The 18,503-nt window shown below is 41.4% G+C and overlaps 1 protein-coding gene across 1 annotated transcript; it reads right to left on the reverse strand.

Moving 5' to 3' along the window:
* Positions 1 to 226: 226 nt before the first annotated feature.
* On the reverse strand, positions 227 to 17,840 carry gspt1l (G1 to S phase transition 1, like). Its single transcript, XM_076752579.1, has 14 exons — positions 17,415 to 17,840; positions 16,359 to 16,403; positions 11,404 to 11,646; positions 11,099 to 11,132; positions 10,907 to 10,984; positions 10,484 to 10,664; positions 7,727 to 7,881; positions 6,662 to 6,802; positions 6,469 to 6,562; positions 5,644 to 5,724; positions 4,948 to 5,121; positions 2,591 to 2,680; positions 2,067 to 2,235; positions 227 to 908 (listed from the first exon to the last, which is right to left on the reverse strand). The coding sequence occupies exons 1-14, from the start codon at positions 17,605 to 17,607 to the stop codon at positions 856 to 858; spliced, it is 1,731 nt and encodes a 576-aa protein (XP_076608694.1). The 5' UTR covers positions 17,608 to 17,840; the 3' UTR covers positions 227 to 855.
* Between the last annotated feature and the right edge of the window lie 663 nt (positions 17,841 to 18,503).

Consider the following 18,503-nt stretch of genomic DNA (forward strand, 5'->3'; position numbering starts at 1 on the left):
CTGAATTGACATTTGTTACCCATCAGCTTGCACATGTACAGACTGATACATATAATATAGTCTCTGTCTATTTACTGGAACAGTCCAGCTGTATTTTAGGAGTACAATTGATCACCGAGATATCTCTAAACAATGTTTAAAGGTGAAAACTGCATTTGAAAGCAACCGTTTGTCAGGAGTTTCATGTAACTGGCACAACGAGACATTGAAATGTGCTCTGCGAATGAACACACTCTGTTTTCCCAATTTATTATTTTATTGTCATAGTTGTTTGCTTTAATAACATTTGAACACGCTCAAGCACACTGCCAGAACGCAACATGAGAAACCAAAAGGTGGGTAAAAGCAAAGGGAGACATGTACACCCAAGATAAACGTTTTGGTTTCAACTGGATAAGTTCTTTCAAACAATTTCTTTTGCAATTTACTTCTGAAAATCATTTTATATATTCCAAGCAAAACCCTGGTCCACATCTGTTTACAGATATAACTTCTGCCATTTGTCATTGTCATTTATGAAAGCAAGAAAAAAAAAAAATATCTGGAAGAAAAAAAATCATGTAATGATGAGTAGACCAGAGTCGGGAGGTGGGGGAGGTGGAGGGAGGGCTAACCCTGAAATGGCATAGCTGAGCTCTCAATATGAGAAAGCTGACTCGTGTGGACTTCATCTTGGTTTGTCATTTGCTTAAAAACAGGTTTTCTTTTTCACATGAGTTTTTTTTCTGACGCTGTTCTTCGGCACGCAGAGGGGGCGTGACAGGGAGGTGCCGTCGCCGCTGACAACAGTTTGGGCGGGTTATGACCGAGCTCCGCCCGCTCCTTCTCACCAGGACTCTCAGGCAGCAGTCGTCTTCAGTCCCGCTCAGCAACCAGCTTCAGCACCTTACCGATGGCGATGGTCTTACCTGAAACACGCAAACAAAAAGAGAGCATCATATTTCTGTTCAGCTTCACTAAAACGGATGCTGAATGACGGATTCAAATCAGAATCAACTACTAATCTTTTCAAGTCCCTTATCAAATCTTATGTCCACCCTTCAACATTTCTAAGCAGCTAAAGGCTAAAACAATTCTACCAGAGAAAGTAGAAACAGGACAGTTTCTTCTGAAGCTCCGACGCTAATGCTAATTAAATGTATCCAACACATTCAATGCTAACACCTGTAGCTTCCTGTACTTCAGCTACTGACAGCAGAACACTGAAGCTCCTGGCTCATAACTATGAAGTTCATCAGATTCAAATGTTGCTCTCATATGAAGCAGCAGTCGACTGGGAAATTCTTAACGTGATCTGATGTGATCAGCTGATCATTTCTCTATAGAAGAGTCACTGCTCTGGTGGATAACAGAAACAGAGGCTACTGGCAGTCACACAGTGGTGTTACAGAATGATGCGTCTTGTCACGACATGCTTGTCTGGATAAAGACAGCAGCTGCAGAGAGCCCATTAACCAAAGAACAAACTCGTCATTGACTGTGTTTCCATGCACAAAACATAACTGTTTTTGCCCTCCTTTCGAAAAGGACAACTCCTACTCCAAGCCATTTACTTAAATAATGAAAATGAATAATCCACTAATATTCAATGCAAGACCCGATGGGCACGAGGCTGTGTGTTGTAAACTTGGGTAAAACCCCAACTGAGATGCATATTCCTAATGTGCTGTACACATGTCCAAAGAACGCTCCTCAAACTCAGTTAATACGGGCGTATCCCACGTCTTCATTGGAAAATGCTGCATTCAGAATGAGGCTTAATTTGAAAAGTCAAACCCTGATATGCTGTTTAGATGATCCGTATAAAATGAACATTTTTGAAATGCTTGGAATGAGAGTGGAAAATGAGTGTTTATGCAAACTTAATTGTAGCTGATCCTGACTTCACCTTCATTATCTAAAGTTGATTATCCGCTGCTATTTTCACCAGTGACAGCTAAAAATAAGCTGCACCCTGAATATTCATAAGAATCACTCTTTGCTAATAAGAACGAGGAACCTGAAAAGGATGATCAGAGGTTTGTTAGCGTGGGGGATTAATGAATCAGCGTCTGCAGAAGCTCTACCTTCGTCCCGTAAGGTAAACCGTCCCATCTGAGGAAAGTCTTTAAAAGTCTCGAGGCAAATGGTTCCTGCCGTGCGCAGACGGGCGATGCAGACCTGGTCCTGTTTGACGAATCGTGGTCGTGTCTTACTCTTCTCTCCTGTCTTCTTGTCTACCAGACAAATTAAGGCCTGCAGACAGGGCAAAGAGTAGCAGAATGTCAGCGCATACACAGGTATTCATCGGAAACATTCACCTGTTTCTCCATCCGTTAAACCAAAAATGTTTGTTCACGTCTTCTAACCTTTCAACAGGTCATTCCTGAACAGTTTCTATTTTTTTTTCAATATATGTTTTTGGACAGCTGGAGAGAGACAGGGGATGACATGCAGCAAAGGGCCTCGGCCCCATTTGAACCCAGGCCGCTGTGGTAAGGGCTCAGCCTCCATATGTGATGCGCTCTGCCAGGGGAGCCATCAGGGCAGCCATTTCTGAACAGCTTCAATCTGTGACTGTGTTATGTTGACAGTTAAGTTGAAATCTTACCGTAATTTGCACTTCTTCAATGCAGGTGTGAATGTGAAGGACTGCGTTGTAACCTGGACAGATGATGGATTTGTGTTCAATGATGACAATCTGTGAAGAACAGAGTCGGAGTGATGAGAACATTTAAAATAAATAACCACATGTGACGGCTGAACCAGACGCACTGCTGCTAGAAGTGACCCCAGGTGTTCATACTGTTTGTTTGTACTGCAGCCTGAACACAGTGTCAGTCTCACATCAACCTGATTCCTTTTCGATGCCAACTACAAATTCAAAAAGATTACACGATTACTACTATACCAGGAATAATCAGGCCATAATTAAAAGGAAAAAGGACACAGAGAAAGCCCATTTGAAATGTCAACGGTCATTTGAAAATGTGACCATGAAAAAAGCTGAAATGGAAACGTTCAGACTGAGAGCCTAAATTGTAAAGTTGAAACTGAAAATAGAAATAAGCAAAGGGAAACATCCAATACGCAACTCAAAATGGGTCATGGAAAGGCTAAAAGAGATACTTAAATCTGCACTTTACTATTTGGCATTTTAAATGTCCATTTGGATTTTCAAGCTGTATGTCATTGAGAAGGTGTGGTCCAAAGGCTGGAGGGAGGCTGCACAGCCGGAACAGCTGACTGCATACGAACACACTGCAGTGAAAACTGTGAAGAGGGAGCACGTACAGTGTGCAGGGGCAGAGGGAGGACCACTACTTATCAGGCAATGGCTTCAAAAATCATCTTCTTGCACTACTGTCATGTGTGTCTGCCAGAAGAAGCTGGCTAACAGTGACCAGCTAATTTAACGGTCTTAAACAGATTTACTGATGGATTAACACTCACTATTGTTTCAGCACACAAAAACACTAAACCTTTCTCACCTAGTTCAGTATTATAGTCCAGTAACTGATCTTACTTACAACAGGTTTCAGTTGACTATTCCTGGTTAGCCAACTTTTTCATATTCGACCTGCTGGTTTTCACACCCTGTGGTCAGATTTGAAGATGACAGTATGGACAACTGTAGCTTTTTCTTTAGCCAGACGATATGAAGGAGGATGATGAATCAGTTTTCTACATCACTGAACTGACCATTAACATGTGCATGTGTGATGTGAGCTTCAGCGGCTGTGGTGACGTTAGCTGTTAGCTTATCTTTTGCTCGTCCCATGTGGCCTGTGACACTAACTTAACACTACACTGCAGTGCCCTGTAGTGTGTGAGGTTCAGCTCCACGCTTTTGCTGTTGCACTGACGTGTCGTGCTCCCTGCAGACAGACATGTTTCGCCTGGTGTCACAGCTTTGGATCAGCAGTTTGCCTTCATGTTTCCGCAAGTGCTCACTGGGTCACAGCACAAGCTGGACATTACACAGCTGATTCTGTAAGCACTGGATTAATGGACACTACCAGACTCAGGACTTTTCCCTCTCACTTTATTAAAGTCTTCTATTTGATTTCACTGCGTACACTTTTTATATGATCTATAATAATCTTGTTTAATTTTGCTTATTGTATTTTGCTTGTTATTCACTCTTGTGCATTTCTGTACTCCCTGTAATTGCTGCCTGCAGCACCTGAGTTTTCCCTCAGGAATCAAAGTATTATCTTATCTTAACCACAAAAGATAAACAGACTCTACGTGACAACACAGTAACAACACACACTGGTTCTGTTTTACAGTGTGTGCTTCTACTTTGGCAGATTTGCTGCTGAAATTAGAACGTGTTAAATGCAAGAGCTTAAATAGAAATGATGAAAACTTAAATTGTAGAGATGAAACTGGAATTGGAAAAAAGAAAAGGGAATCATCTGAACTGGGCTGCTGCCAGTGGCAAAGCTCGAGCTAGGCTCGTTGCTTAGCCATGCTGAGGCATGGTTGACTGGTTTTATTATCCTTAAATTAGAAGCACAATGAAAATACAGGACTGTTAAGCCTATTTCCACTTTTAATTGAATAAAAATACAAATAATTCTACTGCCTCAACAAATTCACAGATTTTTCCAAAGACAGCAGAACAAATGAGAAACTCTACAGGCGTGTAACAGTAATAAAACCTGCAGCTGTGAGGTGGTAGCCAAATGACCCAATGTAACTTTACATTATCTCATCATCATTTTAATTGTGGCCTGACTATTCCTGGTAGCATAGCAAAATGATCTTTAATTCTTCTAATATTCTATTTGGACTTTTAATAGTAGTTATGACTAAAAATGTCCTCCACACAGTGAGACTGTATCTGAGCTAAAGAGAATCCTGACTGCTGGTGGTGGAGGTGTGTAGAATGGTTGCTGGTTAGGACGGCAGGGAAATCCAGCACACAAAACAGTCAACATCAAGCTGCTGTGTGACACTGACCTGGGCGTCGAAGGTGCGCCCTGAGTGGCAGAGGTTCTCAGCATTACACAGGATAAAGCCAGGCAGGATCTCCTCCTCCTCAATGCCCTTCAGCCGCAGCTTGAGGTTTTCACCTGGGCCAGCATCGTCCGTCTCCACATCATCTGACAGGAGACTCAACACCTCCACCACATGCTGCACGATGAGACCACAAGTAGAGAAACATGGAATAAGAAGGGGGGCGGGAATTATAAAGATGTATATACCACCGATTCCCCCCCAAAAAATTGGACACTATGTGAAATGTGAAGAAAAAAGGAACGCAATCATTTACACACAAACTGTTTACTGACAATGCTTTCAGGTGTGTTCCTGAGTCCATGTAGTAACATCCTTTAAACAATCATGTGTTCACAAAGTGGTGAACCTCTCTCCATCTTTGCTTGTGAAGGACTGAGCCTTTCCGGGATGCCCCTTTCATACCCAGTCATGATGCTATCACCTGTTCCCAATGAACCTGTTTACCTGTGGAATGTTCCAAACAGGTGTTTCTGGAGCATTCCACAACTTTCCCAGTCTTTTGATGCTCCTGTCGCAACTTGATTGAAATGTGTTTGATTTTTGCAGTTAGACTATTTATAACCAAATAGTTTCATCATTAAATTTCACTTTCTTGGTCCCAGCTGATGAAAAAAAAGGTTTTGTGGGATGTCTTACCCTGTTTGGCATCATGACCAGCTGCTGTGCTTTACTGATGGAGCCTGATTCCAGTTTGCCCAAAATCACAGTGCCCATGTCCTGATGAGACAGACAGACAGAGAGCAGAACAGAGCAGGTGAGAATGTGTTCACATCAGTTAACCAAAGACCAGATTCATCTTTTTCCTGTCGAGTGCAGCCACTCGGGAAATTCAACTCATGCTTTCAGAGTGTACAAAATGATTCAGCTTTCATGTCTGAGTCTGACAAGTGCAAGAGATGACTCCTGTCAGTCACACATAAACCAAGCTGTTCACAATGTGAATGCAAAATAAGAGTCGGGCCAGAGAGAAGACAGTTTTTGTACAAACAGATATATGACAAAATGTTTGATAATAGCAGTTACCTGTCTATCTGCATATTAAACATACACTTCTTCAGCTCTGATCACAGTTTACAGTCTAGTATGAAAACAGCAGCAGTGAGCCTGCTCAGGGAGTCAATCTTTAACAAACAGGCAGTCACTGCACTCATTTTAGAAGCTAAACCTGTGTACTGATAACGGTAATATATGTTTATCTGCAGATTCCAACACTGAGCGACACACCTGTGGGTGTATCTAGTCCCTGACACCATTACCCAGGCATTCTTAAATCCTTTCTAACTGCAGCAGTTATGTCATGTCTTCAGCTCTGTGCTTTCTGAATGCACATTTGCATTTAGACAATTCTGCAAAGTCAAAATGTGTTTGGAAATGCTTGATGGCAGGCGACTGAAATTAAATATCCTCCTAGACTTCAACGTGAACGTATAAAAGAAGCAGGGGGGAAAAACACACACTTACCTTGTATTTGTCTACGATGGGCAATCTGACAGGGCCATCGCTTGATCTGTTGAAGTTTGGCAGACTGTCCAAGTGTGGAATGAAAGGTAAACCTCTGAAATGACAAACAGATGTTTGTAAAGATGGACGAACAAGAACAATCATTTCAATCTATACAGTAACCAAACGGACAGGGAAAAGCTGAGAGACTTACGTATACCAGGAGCACATGTCAGTGGGCTCCTTCAGGTTGGCCCCTGTCAGTCCGGAGCACGGCATGAAGTGAATGTCTTTCTTCGGATTAAAGCCCACCTTCTTCAAAAATGGCACTAGTTTCTCCTTACACTCTTCATACCTAAGTGTTCAACAGCAGGAGGGACGTCAACGTCTTGAAAGAAGAATGAAAACAAATATGGCAGCAGACATTTCATGTGTATATGGAGGACATGTCCTGGTGATAAATATCATAGCTCCTCAGTCACTGTGTTGGCAATCTTCATGTCAAGATTGAGCTACATACATATGAGGGACAGAGTGGGATACCTCTCATTATACAGTCCAATAATCCTACAACCACTAACAGCTGCCTCAAACATGTCTAGAGAGTGGATCAGTACTGTATGAACAGCATCAGTCACAACATGCAGCATCATATGCAGTTTGTTCCAGTGTAGAATGGATTTCGACTGTTGTGTAACAAAGTGTACGTTGACCAGTCTGTTTGCGCTGGCTGTTAAGTTATTCTGTGAAGTCTTCTTGTTATGTTTCAGTGTTACTTGCACACTTACACACTGTGTGTATCTTTGGGCTCTAACAAATATATTGAGTGTATTTCCTTCCTTATTTCCTTCTCCCCTGCCTTTGCTGTCACATTGGGTCTAACTATACTCCCACATGCTGATCAGTGAAATTGTTTGGTGGCATCAGCAGCAATGTACAGCGAGTCCTTGTGCACACACTTGAGTTTAACAACATGGAGACCCACTCTTAGACAGGCAGCTCCATCGTGCTAAGAGGTCTAAAACTGGACGGACTGGCACTTGTTTGGGCAATGCTATTTGTTTTGGGATTTTATCAAGATATAATATTATTAATTCACTCATATCCTTGTATCTATGTCTGTGTGTTTATCATTCCAGTTGTAAAGCATTATGGTCAATGTTTGTTGTTTTAGAATGTGCTTGATAAAGAAACTTGACTTCGCAGATGTTTTTGAGATGAGCCATGAAGTTTGCGTGCTGTTACACTCCTGTTTGATCATTCCTATCCATCCACCCACCTCTCCAGGCTCCAGTTGACTGTAGGATCGTCCATTTTATTCACCAGAACTATCAGGTGCTTGACACCAGCTGTTTTGGCCAACATGGCGTGCTCCCGGGTCTGTCCACCCTTCTCAAAACCAGTTTCAAATTCGCCTTTCCTGGCAGAGATCACCTGAGGGTCAACACATTCATTTCGTAAGTCTCCAAGTGCTATGAAAACATAAAGGGTATAAAAAGGTGATTCCTTGCTTTAGCTGACTAACACGTCACAAAAAGGATCATATCTGAATAAAAGATAAAATGCTTTTAATGCTATAAAGACGTTACAAGTTACAGTTGTTTTGTGGCCCTTTGATTTTATAGCAACAGAAACAAACAGTGACAGATAGAAAAACAAAATGTACTTTTCATTCTTTTTACCACAGGAACTGAGGTAACTTTATCAACAAGGGTCCAACTGCAGACTCCCAGGCAATGGGAAGAGAGTGGTGTCTTGAGAGAAGAAACTACAAGCATTTATTTTATAGCAGGATTTCCAACACACCTGCATCTGAGATGGCTGAATGTGTGAATATCTCCTTAAGAAAAAAAGGGTGAGGTACACATATGTGAGGTGCAACCTGATAATTATATCAAGTGCAAATGTTAACCTGCTGGAGAAGTTGACTTCTTTAATTCTGAGCCAAAAAGAGTTTAAGCACAGCAGTAGTAGTCCATTCACTTTTTGACTTATTTGAAGAGGTGCACACTAGGGATTGACCAATTATCGGACTGGCCGATAATATCGGCCGATATTCGGCATTTTTTCAATAATCGGCACCGGCTGTTTTTTCCACCGATAACCGATAAAATTAATTAATGTTTTTTCAAATGCGCTCCTTTGGTTCTGATGCAGCTGTCTCTCCGCCTAAAGTCACCACTCTTGGTTGTGTAACAATGTCCCTCCTACAGCCCTCACTGATTGGCTACATGGCACAATTGAGTCAGTGACAGCCAATCAACACTGAAGCCTCTACATGCAGCGCCACAGACAAGGAAAAGCAGACGACTGCGATGACCGAAACTGTTCACAACTTCAACAAGACGTATTTCATGATGACCCACCGCTACACTGTGATTTCCGTAACCGCTTTCTAGCTGGGGCCAGACGCACAATAATAATATAGGCCCTTTCGGTTACCATTACTTTGTGGGAATAATAAATCTCCTAACGTGTCTCAGCCCGTGGGCCGGCTCCTGGTTTATCAATAAACAGCACCGGAGGTGATTATAGCCTTTAAGTTTAACAGTTCTACACGCTAACGTGTCCTTGTTTGTTTACAATCGCCTCTCACTCAGCGCTCATGCTCTCACTATACTACGGTGCAGCAACTTAACTACTGGTGTTAAATGATCATCTTTTTGCCTGTCACTCGTAAAGTCCATGGATATGAATAAGGCAGAGAGCACACGTCCAGGAGATTATTCTCAGAGTGTTTTATTTTCAATCAATAAATTTACCGCCGCGTCTACAACTCGTGTATGTAATGAAGCCTTTATTGTTTGCGTTTACAGTTGCTAAGTGCCTTATTCTTATTTATGTAATACGACATACAGTTCTAAGCACGAGTTAACATCTAGCCTACTGTTCTGAGATTCAGAATATGCCTTTATTTCTCTAAATATATATAAATAAATATAAGTGAGCAAGCCTTCAGCAAAGTCTTTGCACTTTATGAGAAGACGAGAAGCTGCCTAACAGGAGAGCACGCTGAGCAACTCTGCTTTCTGCACCACTATCTGGTGCTACTGAATTGGGAGTACTAACTCACACACAAATTTCAGAACAGTTCAGTTCAGTTTGTTTTGTTGATGTTTAAAAAATTCAGGGAGCAATGTTATTTATTTATTTATTCATTTGAGTGAGTTTTAAGAAATGCTGCAGGAAGGCCCCTGCACTTTTTGTTTTAAAAATAATTAGACTTAAAGGCATTTCAATTAAGATTTTGTGTTTGTGCTATTTTACAAACAGTTAAGGTATTTTTTTCAGTGTACACAAAACAAACAAACAGTATACTGTATTCATTCTAATCCCAGGTGTGTTACTCTGAATTTTGACACCAAAATTTTCATTTTTGCTGCAAACAAATATCGGTTCTAAATATCGGCTATCGGTTTCGCTTGATTATTAATAATCCGTACACCCCCACTTATGTAACACACCTCAAGTCTGGGGACCCTACTCTCTTCCCATTGGCTTGCTGACCCAAGGTCCCCAAGACATGACATCTGCAGTTGGACCCTCTTGACTTTATCTGCATTTTGATTGGCTATTGCCGTTTTCCTGCACCAAACTAGTTATTATATCAGCCTTTAAAAATCCACAATCCGTCAGCCTCTCATATTGATCAAACTACGTCCATTTTTGTCTCTTGGGCTGTAGAGAGAGGGTCATGCACAAGCCTGACAATGTGCAGCACCTGGAAGTGACAACTAGTTGTTGCTATCAATATCAATATTAGGGGATTTATTTTTAGGTTGTTGGTGTTAATCAGTAATGTAGCTGATCTCCTGACAAGTAAACTGAAGTCTCTGTTTCGATGTTCAAAGATGACTAATATTGCATTTTAATTTGCCTCTCTTTTCATGGTTCTTGAGATGCTATGTATGCAAACAGGATTGCACCAAGGGACACTTCTTGCGGCTACCCGAGACTACTGGGTAGACAAAGGCCTACTAGTCAAGTTTTGACCTAATATTCCACATTAAGGTAACTGGTAATTTTCTGGACTCACCAGAACAGCCAAGTCTGCCTGAGATGCACCACCGATCATGTTGGGCACAAAGCTTTTGTGGCCTGGAGCGTCAAGGATGGTAAAGTGCTTTTTGTCTGTCTCGAAGTATGCTCGGCCCACCTCCACTGTCTTGCCTTTGTCCCTCTCCTCTTGGTTGGTGTCTAAAGCCCAAGACAGATACCTAGCAGACAGAAAAGTGAAATTCAATTGTTGAATTGGCCAGTAGTTCAAATCTGTGACATACACATCAATATTAATTTCTCTGTAACATCTATGCTAATGATCTAAGCAGCTGAACATACATACAGAGATGGTTCCTGACCATATTAACAAGGTAAATAAAACTAAAAATCCAAGTATGTTTCCATGCTCTGGATTTAATAAAGTCCCAGTCAGTTGAGACACACTGGGGTGAACACTCACCAGGTTTCCCGGTTCTTTTCCTTGGCTTCTCTTTCATACTTCTCTAAGGTTCTCTTGTCTACCATGCCTGTTAGATACCTGTTGGAGAGGAAGGGAACAGCAAAGGCACAACATGTTAACAGCTGGATGTGGTGAAGGTAATTTCACTCATTAGGAAATGCAGTGAACCAAAAAGGGAAGACTGGAACTCACATGATTTGCCCGCCAATAGTCGACTTGCCAGCATCTGGACAATAAGCACACAGAGGATGTTTAGATTAGACAATGCTGTGACAGTTTTTGAGTTGCCAGACAAATGAATACAAATAATGAGCAGACTCTATTTCCTGAGGAGGCTCAGATCATTCAACGTGTACAAGACGTTGGAGATCTACCAGTCTGTTGTTGCTGCAGTGTGATGGGGGAGCAGCATCGAACCGGTGACACCAACAGACTGAACAATCATTTCATTAAAGCATCATCCTCCTGACCTACAATAGACAGATGTAAACACTGACCTACGTGTCCAATGAACACAACATTGATGTGTTCCTTCCTGGGGGCATCTGGCTGTGTAGGTGGAACCTTGGGCACTGGCGCTTCCTCTTCCTCCTCCATCATCTCCGGAGCTGTCTCCTCTGTTGTTGCTTGCACCACCGGGCCCCGATCCCTGCCTCCTGGCTCCTCCTCATTTGGTTCTGCCTCTTTCTGGTCCCACGGTTCCTCTGCGCTCATCTCTGTGTCGCCGTTCTCCATTGGAGCTGCACAGCAACGAACATAGTTGACATCATTCAGGCCCTTTTTGTTTTGACAAGCTACTTAAAACAACTCAAAGGGAGAAAAATAGACGGAGCTTAGCATTAAACATGCGAACAAAGCATAACTAGAATTACCGGCTCAGGGTTGCATGCCTCTGCCAACCACTCAAAGTTACAGTTTACATCATGTCTGCCCAGACTCATACAATATATGTAATGAAGACTTTGAGGAAGTTAATGAAAAGCTTTTAAGTTCTTTTTTCTTTTTTTTTCTTTTTTAGCAAAATGAAAGGTATCGCTACATTGACATGCATGATTTTAGTGAATCATTTCCAGTGAGAGACATACTGTCTTCACTTAGGGACTATTTTTCCAGAGGAGTCCAGAAAACTGACAGAGAGCTTCATCACATGGAGCAAAAACAATCACCTGAAGCTCAGTATCAGCAGAACCAATGAGCTTGAGGTGAACTACAATGCTTCAAATATGGATGTGGAAAGTAGCTACAAACTCTAAACAGGGATCCTTCACACACATCTTCAACTTGGCAGCACAGATTATCTCTACAATCAGCACAGTTTCAAAGTGGACCTCCAAGATTAGTGTCACCAATTCAGGATCTGACCAAATGTGAAATATGGTCACAGTCTCCCTTCAGAACTTTATGTCACAGTGAAGCTGACCTTTCACTTTTGATACATAAAATGTCATCACAAAATTATATCCTATGAGACATTAGTGCAATATTCTGACACAATTAGCATGATAATTCCTGAGTTATTTGTGAGTGTGTTTTGTGAGGTCACAGTGACCTTTGACCACCAAAATCTAATTAATTAATCCTAATGTTTAAGTGAACATTTGTGCCGAATTTTCAATAGTAAGCCATACGTTTCCAAGAAGTGGTTTCTGCAGAGTATAATGTCTCCACAGATCTGATCTGACCTTCCTCACATTAACACATCAAACAAACAAAAATGTCATATCTGTTTTTTCCCCTCCGCGCTCTTAGTTATGTCAGCTTGCTGCACACTCTTCTTCTGTAATGGTATTATGGTTTTCCAACTGGAGAATTGTTGTCACCTACTGCTTATCTTGATGAAACAATGCCTAATCATCATGGAATCAAGGAGTCATTTGCATTTTCTATTGCAGATTTTCTCAAAATTCAGTTAAAATACAGCTTGATACATCTGCTGTGATCAGCGCTTGGTTTCAAAAGGAAAGAGAAGACGCAATGGCACTCTTAATAAAGGTTGGGGTAACAGATAACCCTGAGTAAAGTTTAGGGATAAAGGAAATTCACGTCAGAAAAACTCTTCGTGTGCACTGTAAGATGTCAGTAATGTAACTCCTAAAAAGCAAAGATTACATGTTTTATCTGTGAGCACTTGACTTTAAAACACAAAACTTTAAGAATGGGTTTACACATTCTTATACATTTTTTATTCTGCTACACTGTCCTGTGATTCAAGTGACAGACATTTTCTACCATTGTCAGCTGGCAGCAACAGAACCAGCAGGCCTGCCACAATATTCAAGCTGGTCTGCTGGTTTGTCATGGAAAGTGTCCTTCACTCTTGATTGTCTAAATAAAGCAGTACAGACAACAGTGGTGTTGGACTACATTTCACAGTTCACATAAACATTCATTAGCACAAAAACGTCTGCTAAAGAACTCATGTTGTATTGTGGTTGCAACCTGTTCCAGTGAGGCTTTTCCTAATTCTGCATATGCCATGTTTATTCAATCAGGCTCCATGCTTCTGTTTGACAACAGCCTGATACACAGTACAAGTCTTCACAGGCCCCACAGTTTGTGCCCTATCCCAAAATGACCCACAATAATTGCTCATTCAGTGCCACAGCTGCTGAGGTTAGCTTTGCCTCTGTGCTGTCTGAGGCGAATCTGTTGAGGTTCTTGTTGTTTTTTCACCTTATTTTCCATCCCACACTTTCTCATCCTAATGTTACAAAGCTGCAAGTTATAAGACACATGCACACACAGCACTTCCATCATGGTCAGCGACATCTGATCATGGCAGAATCTTCTCAGATCCCCCCAGGTATTACACATACTGTTAAACAGACCCAGGACCCGTGGTAAACCTGTGAAGACCTCTAGCATACATTAAACCTTCACATAGCCATCACATGATATACCAGACAAACACAAACACCAGCAGTGTGTCATGAGAAAAGCCTCCACAGTGTAGGGAAAAGTGTTTGATCTTTCCCTCCATGAGGTGTAGGGCTACAACGGCACAGCAACGAACACTTAGCACCAAAGACGGAGACAAAATAGGAAACAATAACAGTGCTGACATAAAGCCTCCTACACAGTTCAGCCGTACTGCAGTGAATAGATCCTGGTTTGGTGTGTTTTACCAGTTCTAGTTCCCTATAAAGCTGTTTAAACCTTTTTTTTTTTATTATACACAGGCAGACACACCATCAGTGACGGTTAGCTTTTTTTTTTCCTACTGGAATTATATTATATTTATATATATATACTGGAACAGTTTGATCAGAATATAGTCCTGCCTTCTGTTTATCTCTAAGTCCAGTCAGTCTTGAATCCTGGGGAACACACACCACTTGAGAAATTGGTGCACTTGTGATTTAAAAACAATAGAAGAAAATGCAGCACATCTTCTTTGAGACAAATGTTCATGCTTTGATCAGACTGTTAGAGTAACATCTGTCCTACAACAGTTGCTTTTTTTGTGCATTTTCAAATTGTCTGAAACTTTACTAAGACTTGAGAAAAGGGAAAAAGCTGCAGTTCAGTTAGTAAGAAGGCACTGCTTCACATTAAGATCTGATGCTGGCTTGTTGAAGATGTGTATGAGATGTAGGCTGGACACTTATCACAATTTCCTCTAACGAAGCAAAAAGGGAAACATGATGTAAAAACACTTCAAAACATCCACCACATTAACCGTGTGTTCAGTCACAGATATTATGCCTCTGCTAGAGCTTTCTATGACTGCTTGTGTCAGGTCATTATTCAGATTATGTTTGGAGGGACAGCTGGAGCTCAAATTGACACACAAAAAAAAGAATGTTTATTTGAGAATTATCAATTTATTGTAGAAACAAATTGATATGTCCTTTTTAAGAATGTTTCACTTGAATGCTTTCGAGACTTGAAGAGGTGAAACGTGCAATATTTCTCAGCAAAAACATCTTGAGATTAGAGAAAGTTACCTCACAACTCCCTCAGATATATTTTGTGCCCCCTGTCGGGGTCCAGACCCCCAGGTGGGAAACTATTGCCTTCAAATTGTATTGAATTGATGTGGTAATGTTGTATATTAGTTTAGATTGTTTTAACCAAATATTTTACAGTCCCACATTTTTGTGCACTCCCTACCTTACATTACATTTATGTCTTACAACCACCATTAATCTTCAGTAAAGCAACTGGAAGTTTCCTTATTCTATCAATAAACACAGGAGCTCAGAGGCTTTTGAAAAACCTCCCACATTCACTATGATAGTAGACTTCACCATTTGAAACATTTTCTGGATTGAGCACATATGAGAATGACCAAGGCATAATTAAAGCAGGGGATAGTGATAAGACATATGAGGCTTAGAGAGGAATGCCTGCATTGGATACCAGCTGCCCATTTCAAACAGTGGTTTAGAAAAAGTATAAACTATTCATTTGCAATGTCTACTACATAAAACTAACTGATGTTTGCACACTCAACCTAAGCAAAGTGGCCATGCTTCCACTGTCTCCATCTAACCATATTTCTGTGCTTCCTTCTTCAATGTGATATTGTAGTCACTTAAGTGTAAAACAAGTACTACAGCCACTTAAAGTGTCCTGACACTTATTTGAATGCCTGCACAACTGAATGACCCAAAAGCGATGCTAGCACAGCTGTTGTATGTTTCATTAAACTTTCTGCTAAACCTTTCATCTATTAACCTTTATGAAAGGGAAAAAATACCCAGTGTACCTGCACACTGCTACTTTCTAGATCTCCCATTGCAAGAAGCACAAACATTTCATAATCACATTTCACCAGTTCACAACAACTGAATTCGAAAGGTGGGCTCACAGCAAGTCTCTGAAATGTTCCTGAAAACTTTGCAACATTGCCCCCACTAAAACAAGGCCATGTCTGTTAAGGGTGATAATGAAACAGAGTCCCAGTCAATGTGACAGAGCAAGATGCAGACAGCCTGAGACATAACAAAAGATAAACTGATGCTACACACACTATTCAGTTAGTTTGTGGTCAAACACAGAAAAGGGCACCCTGTGGCAGATGAAGATACATAAAGTCAACACTGCTAAAAGAAACACTGCTCCACAAAGGTGGATGGGAGCAGGCTGATAGCTGACGCCACATGGCCACCGTAACATCACTGGTTCACTTCTAGCTGCCAATCTTTGTTGTAGGTCATACTCTCTCTCTCTCTCCCTCATTTCCTGTCTGTCTCTGCTGTGAATGAACGAACGTGAAAATGAAAAAGAATAAAAAGTTTTAAAGACACAGAAAGGGGGAATGGAGCTTTCACGCAAACTGAAGTTTTGTAACTGGGTCTCAGTTAGTCATGATGTACGAGTTACTATAGGCTTTGTTAATCCGTTCAGTGTGGGCTTCACATGTCAGCACAATGAGGCGAGCAGTAACAGCATGTATGTGACATTCGGCACAGAGGCAATCCCGCTTATACACACACTCCATACATACCAGCACTTTCTGACACATCCATGGTGGTTATCTTTTCAACAGCAACTGCAAAAGAAATAGTGGATGAGTTAATGTTTAAGTTATTTGAAAAGAGCCTGGCTTGTTCCTCAAGCGACAGGCTGACTTCACATAGAGGAACAGTGTGGCTTTTTTCTAAACTGTGTGTGTGTGTAAAACAGAAAACGTGCATTTCCTTTATGTTCCACAGACAGAGGCCACCTTAAGTCAACGCCAGAGAAAGACAGTTTTAAACACTTTTTCATGTCCAACACCCACATATGTTGGAGCACAAATTTCCATTTGATGATATCGTTCTGGCATGGTTTACAAGGGGACAGTAGGAGAAGGTTTTGAAACCACTTATCCTATGAGGATTGCCATGCTACTACAGCTTCAGTCTCGTCCAGGTCTCTGATGTCCCTTCACGCGGTTTCCAGTGACACATTTTGCTCCAGTTTTGACCAGCTGTGCGTCAGAACATCCACGTCACACTAAACACTAACGTTCCAACTACCGTTATTTTATTTCCAATGACGAGCTTAGCTTTCATCATGAGTTACAGTTCAGCTGATACTAAATCACGCCGATGACTGCCAGCACTACTTCTTACCTGGTGTCATTTACTATTTAAAATATGCGGTTTCTCTGCTAAAACGCATTAACTAAACACTGAGCAACACAGGCGATCAATTGTGAAACCACACTAGCTACCCAAAATGCTAGCTAGCTACCGCCGGTGAGTTGTAACAAGCTAATGCCGGCTGGGTTTATGACTTTGAAGACGGCTATGACAGTGCTCACCAAGATATAGCACCACTTTGTAGCCGAACGCCTAAGTTAAAAAGGATATTTGGGTTGTAGTCAAAGTTACAAGGCGTCAGCTAACACAACTGCTAAAGCTACACCAAACAGCACAGCAGCTAGCTAGTTTGTCGCGCTTCATGGAACGCGTGTCTTTACAGTGGCTAGTAAGCTAGCAACTACCCAGCCCAGGATCCTGTTAGCAGCTACCTGAATGCTAGCTAAAGTAGCTCCCCAACGTGACTGTGAACTTACCAGCAGGATCAAGATTTTCCGACTGTGCTTTCATGGCAAAAGTCGGAACAAATTCGGCGGCGTTTACATTGGGCACAAACGGTTTAGCATTCACATTTAGGGTTGTGAATGCTGATTCAAGTTGTCCGTCGATTGTGGCCTCCACATCGTCCTCTTGTTCCCAGGAATCAGGGGCAGTGTCTCTCGGGTCCATCGTGGGTCTTGGATTTTCACTACTGTGAGATTTGAGCTACGCAGTTCTTGTTGTCCGTAAGTGTCCACCCAAATCCCGATGTTAAGGTCACCCCGTGGAGTATTTAACAGCGTCCCAACTCGAAGTGTAATCTTTCGTCCCCGATTCAGGTGGACTAAAACAGCCGGTTACTATCGTTGAGACGCCAGAGAGGATATTCGACTCAGCACTCCCAGAGACAGTCCGCGTGAGATAATGCGTCCCGTCAGTCGACGTGCTACCCGCGGTGACCTCTGGGATGTGAAGTCTGATACAAAAGTGGAAAACATTTGCCTTTTTAGACTCACAAGGGCAAGAAAACTACATTCCCCAAGGAGTAGTAACAGACAGTTTACGTCAGTAGTTTCTGACCTTTTCAGGAACCGCAGATTCGATTCAGGTTTTTGTCATAGCAAATGGAGAACGGTTTTTATTTATTATACAACTTGATTCACTCACTAATATAATATGAATTGATTTTTCGCTCGTAAAGCTCCTTGCACTCAGGCACAACATTTTAAGTCTCACATTGAATCTCTTAACATATTGTGGGATCTGCACAATTCCTCATGGGCATTTGTTAAGAAAGTTTTTTCACTAATTGTAACAACCATAATGATGTTATTAAAATATTTGCCCTATTACCCAAACCAATAAGGAACATTACCACAGTACAACAGCAACTTAGTGGGTTCATAATTTAATGAAAATGTTTGCTTTTGCAACACAAATTTTAATCACTGTTACTCATCTGCGGTCAATCCGTTTCAATTCTTTTTTCCATTTGATGGATGTGGGCATCAACTACCTCCGGGCACAAGATCTTTTCCACAGATTTGTAATAAGTCATATGAATCACTAAAGGAAATGACTCAACA

The sequence above is a fragment of the Chaetodon auriga genome, chromosome 16 (genome assembly GCF_051107435.1).
Source record: "Chaetodon auriga isolate fChaAug3 chromosome 16, fChaAug3.hap1, whole genome shotgun sequence".
Taxonomy (NCBI): domain Eukaryota; kingdom Metazoa; phylum Chordata; class Actinopteri; order Chaetodontiformes; family Chaetodontidae; genus Chaetodon; species Chaetodon auriga.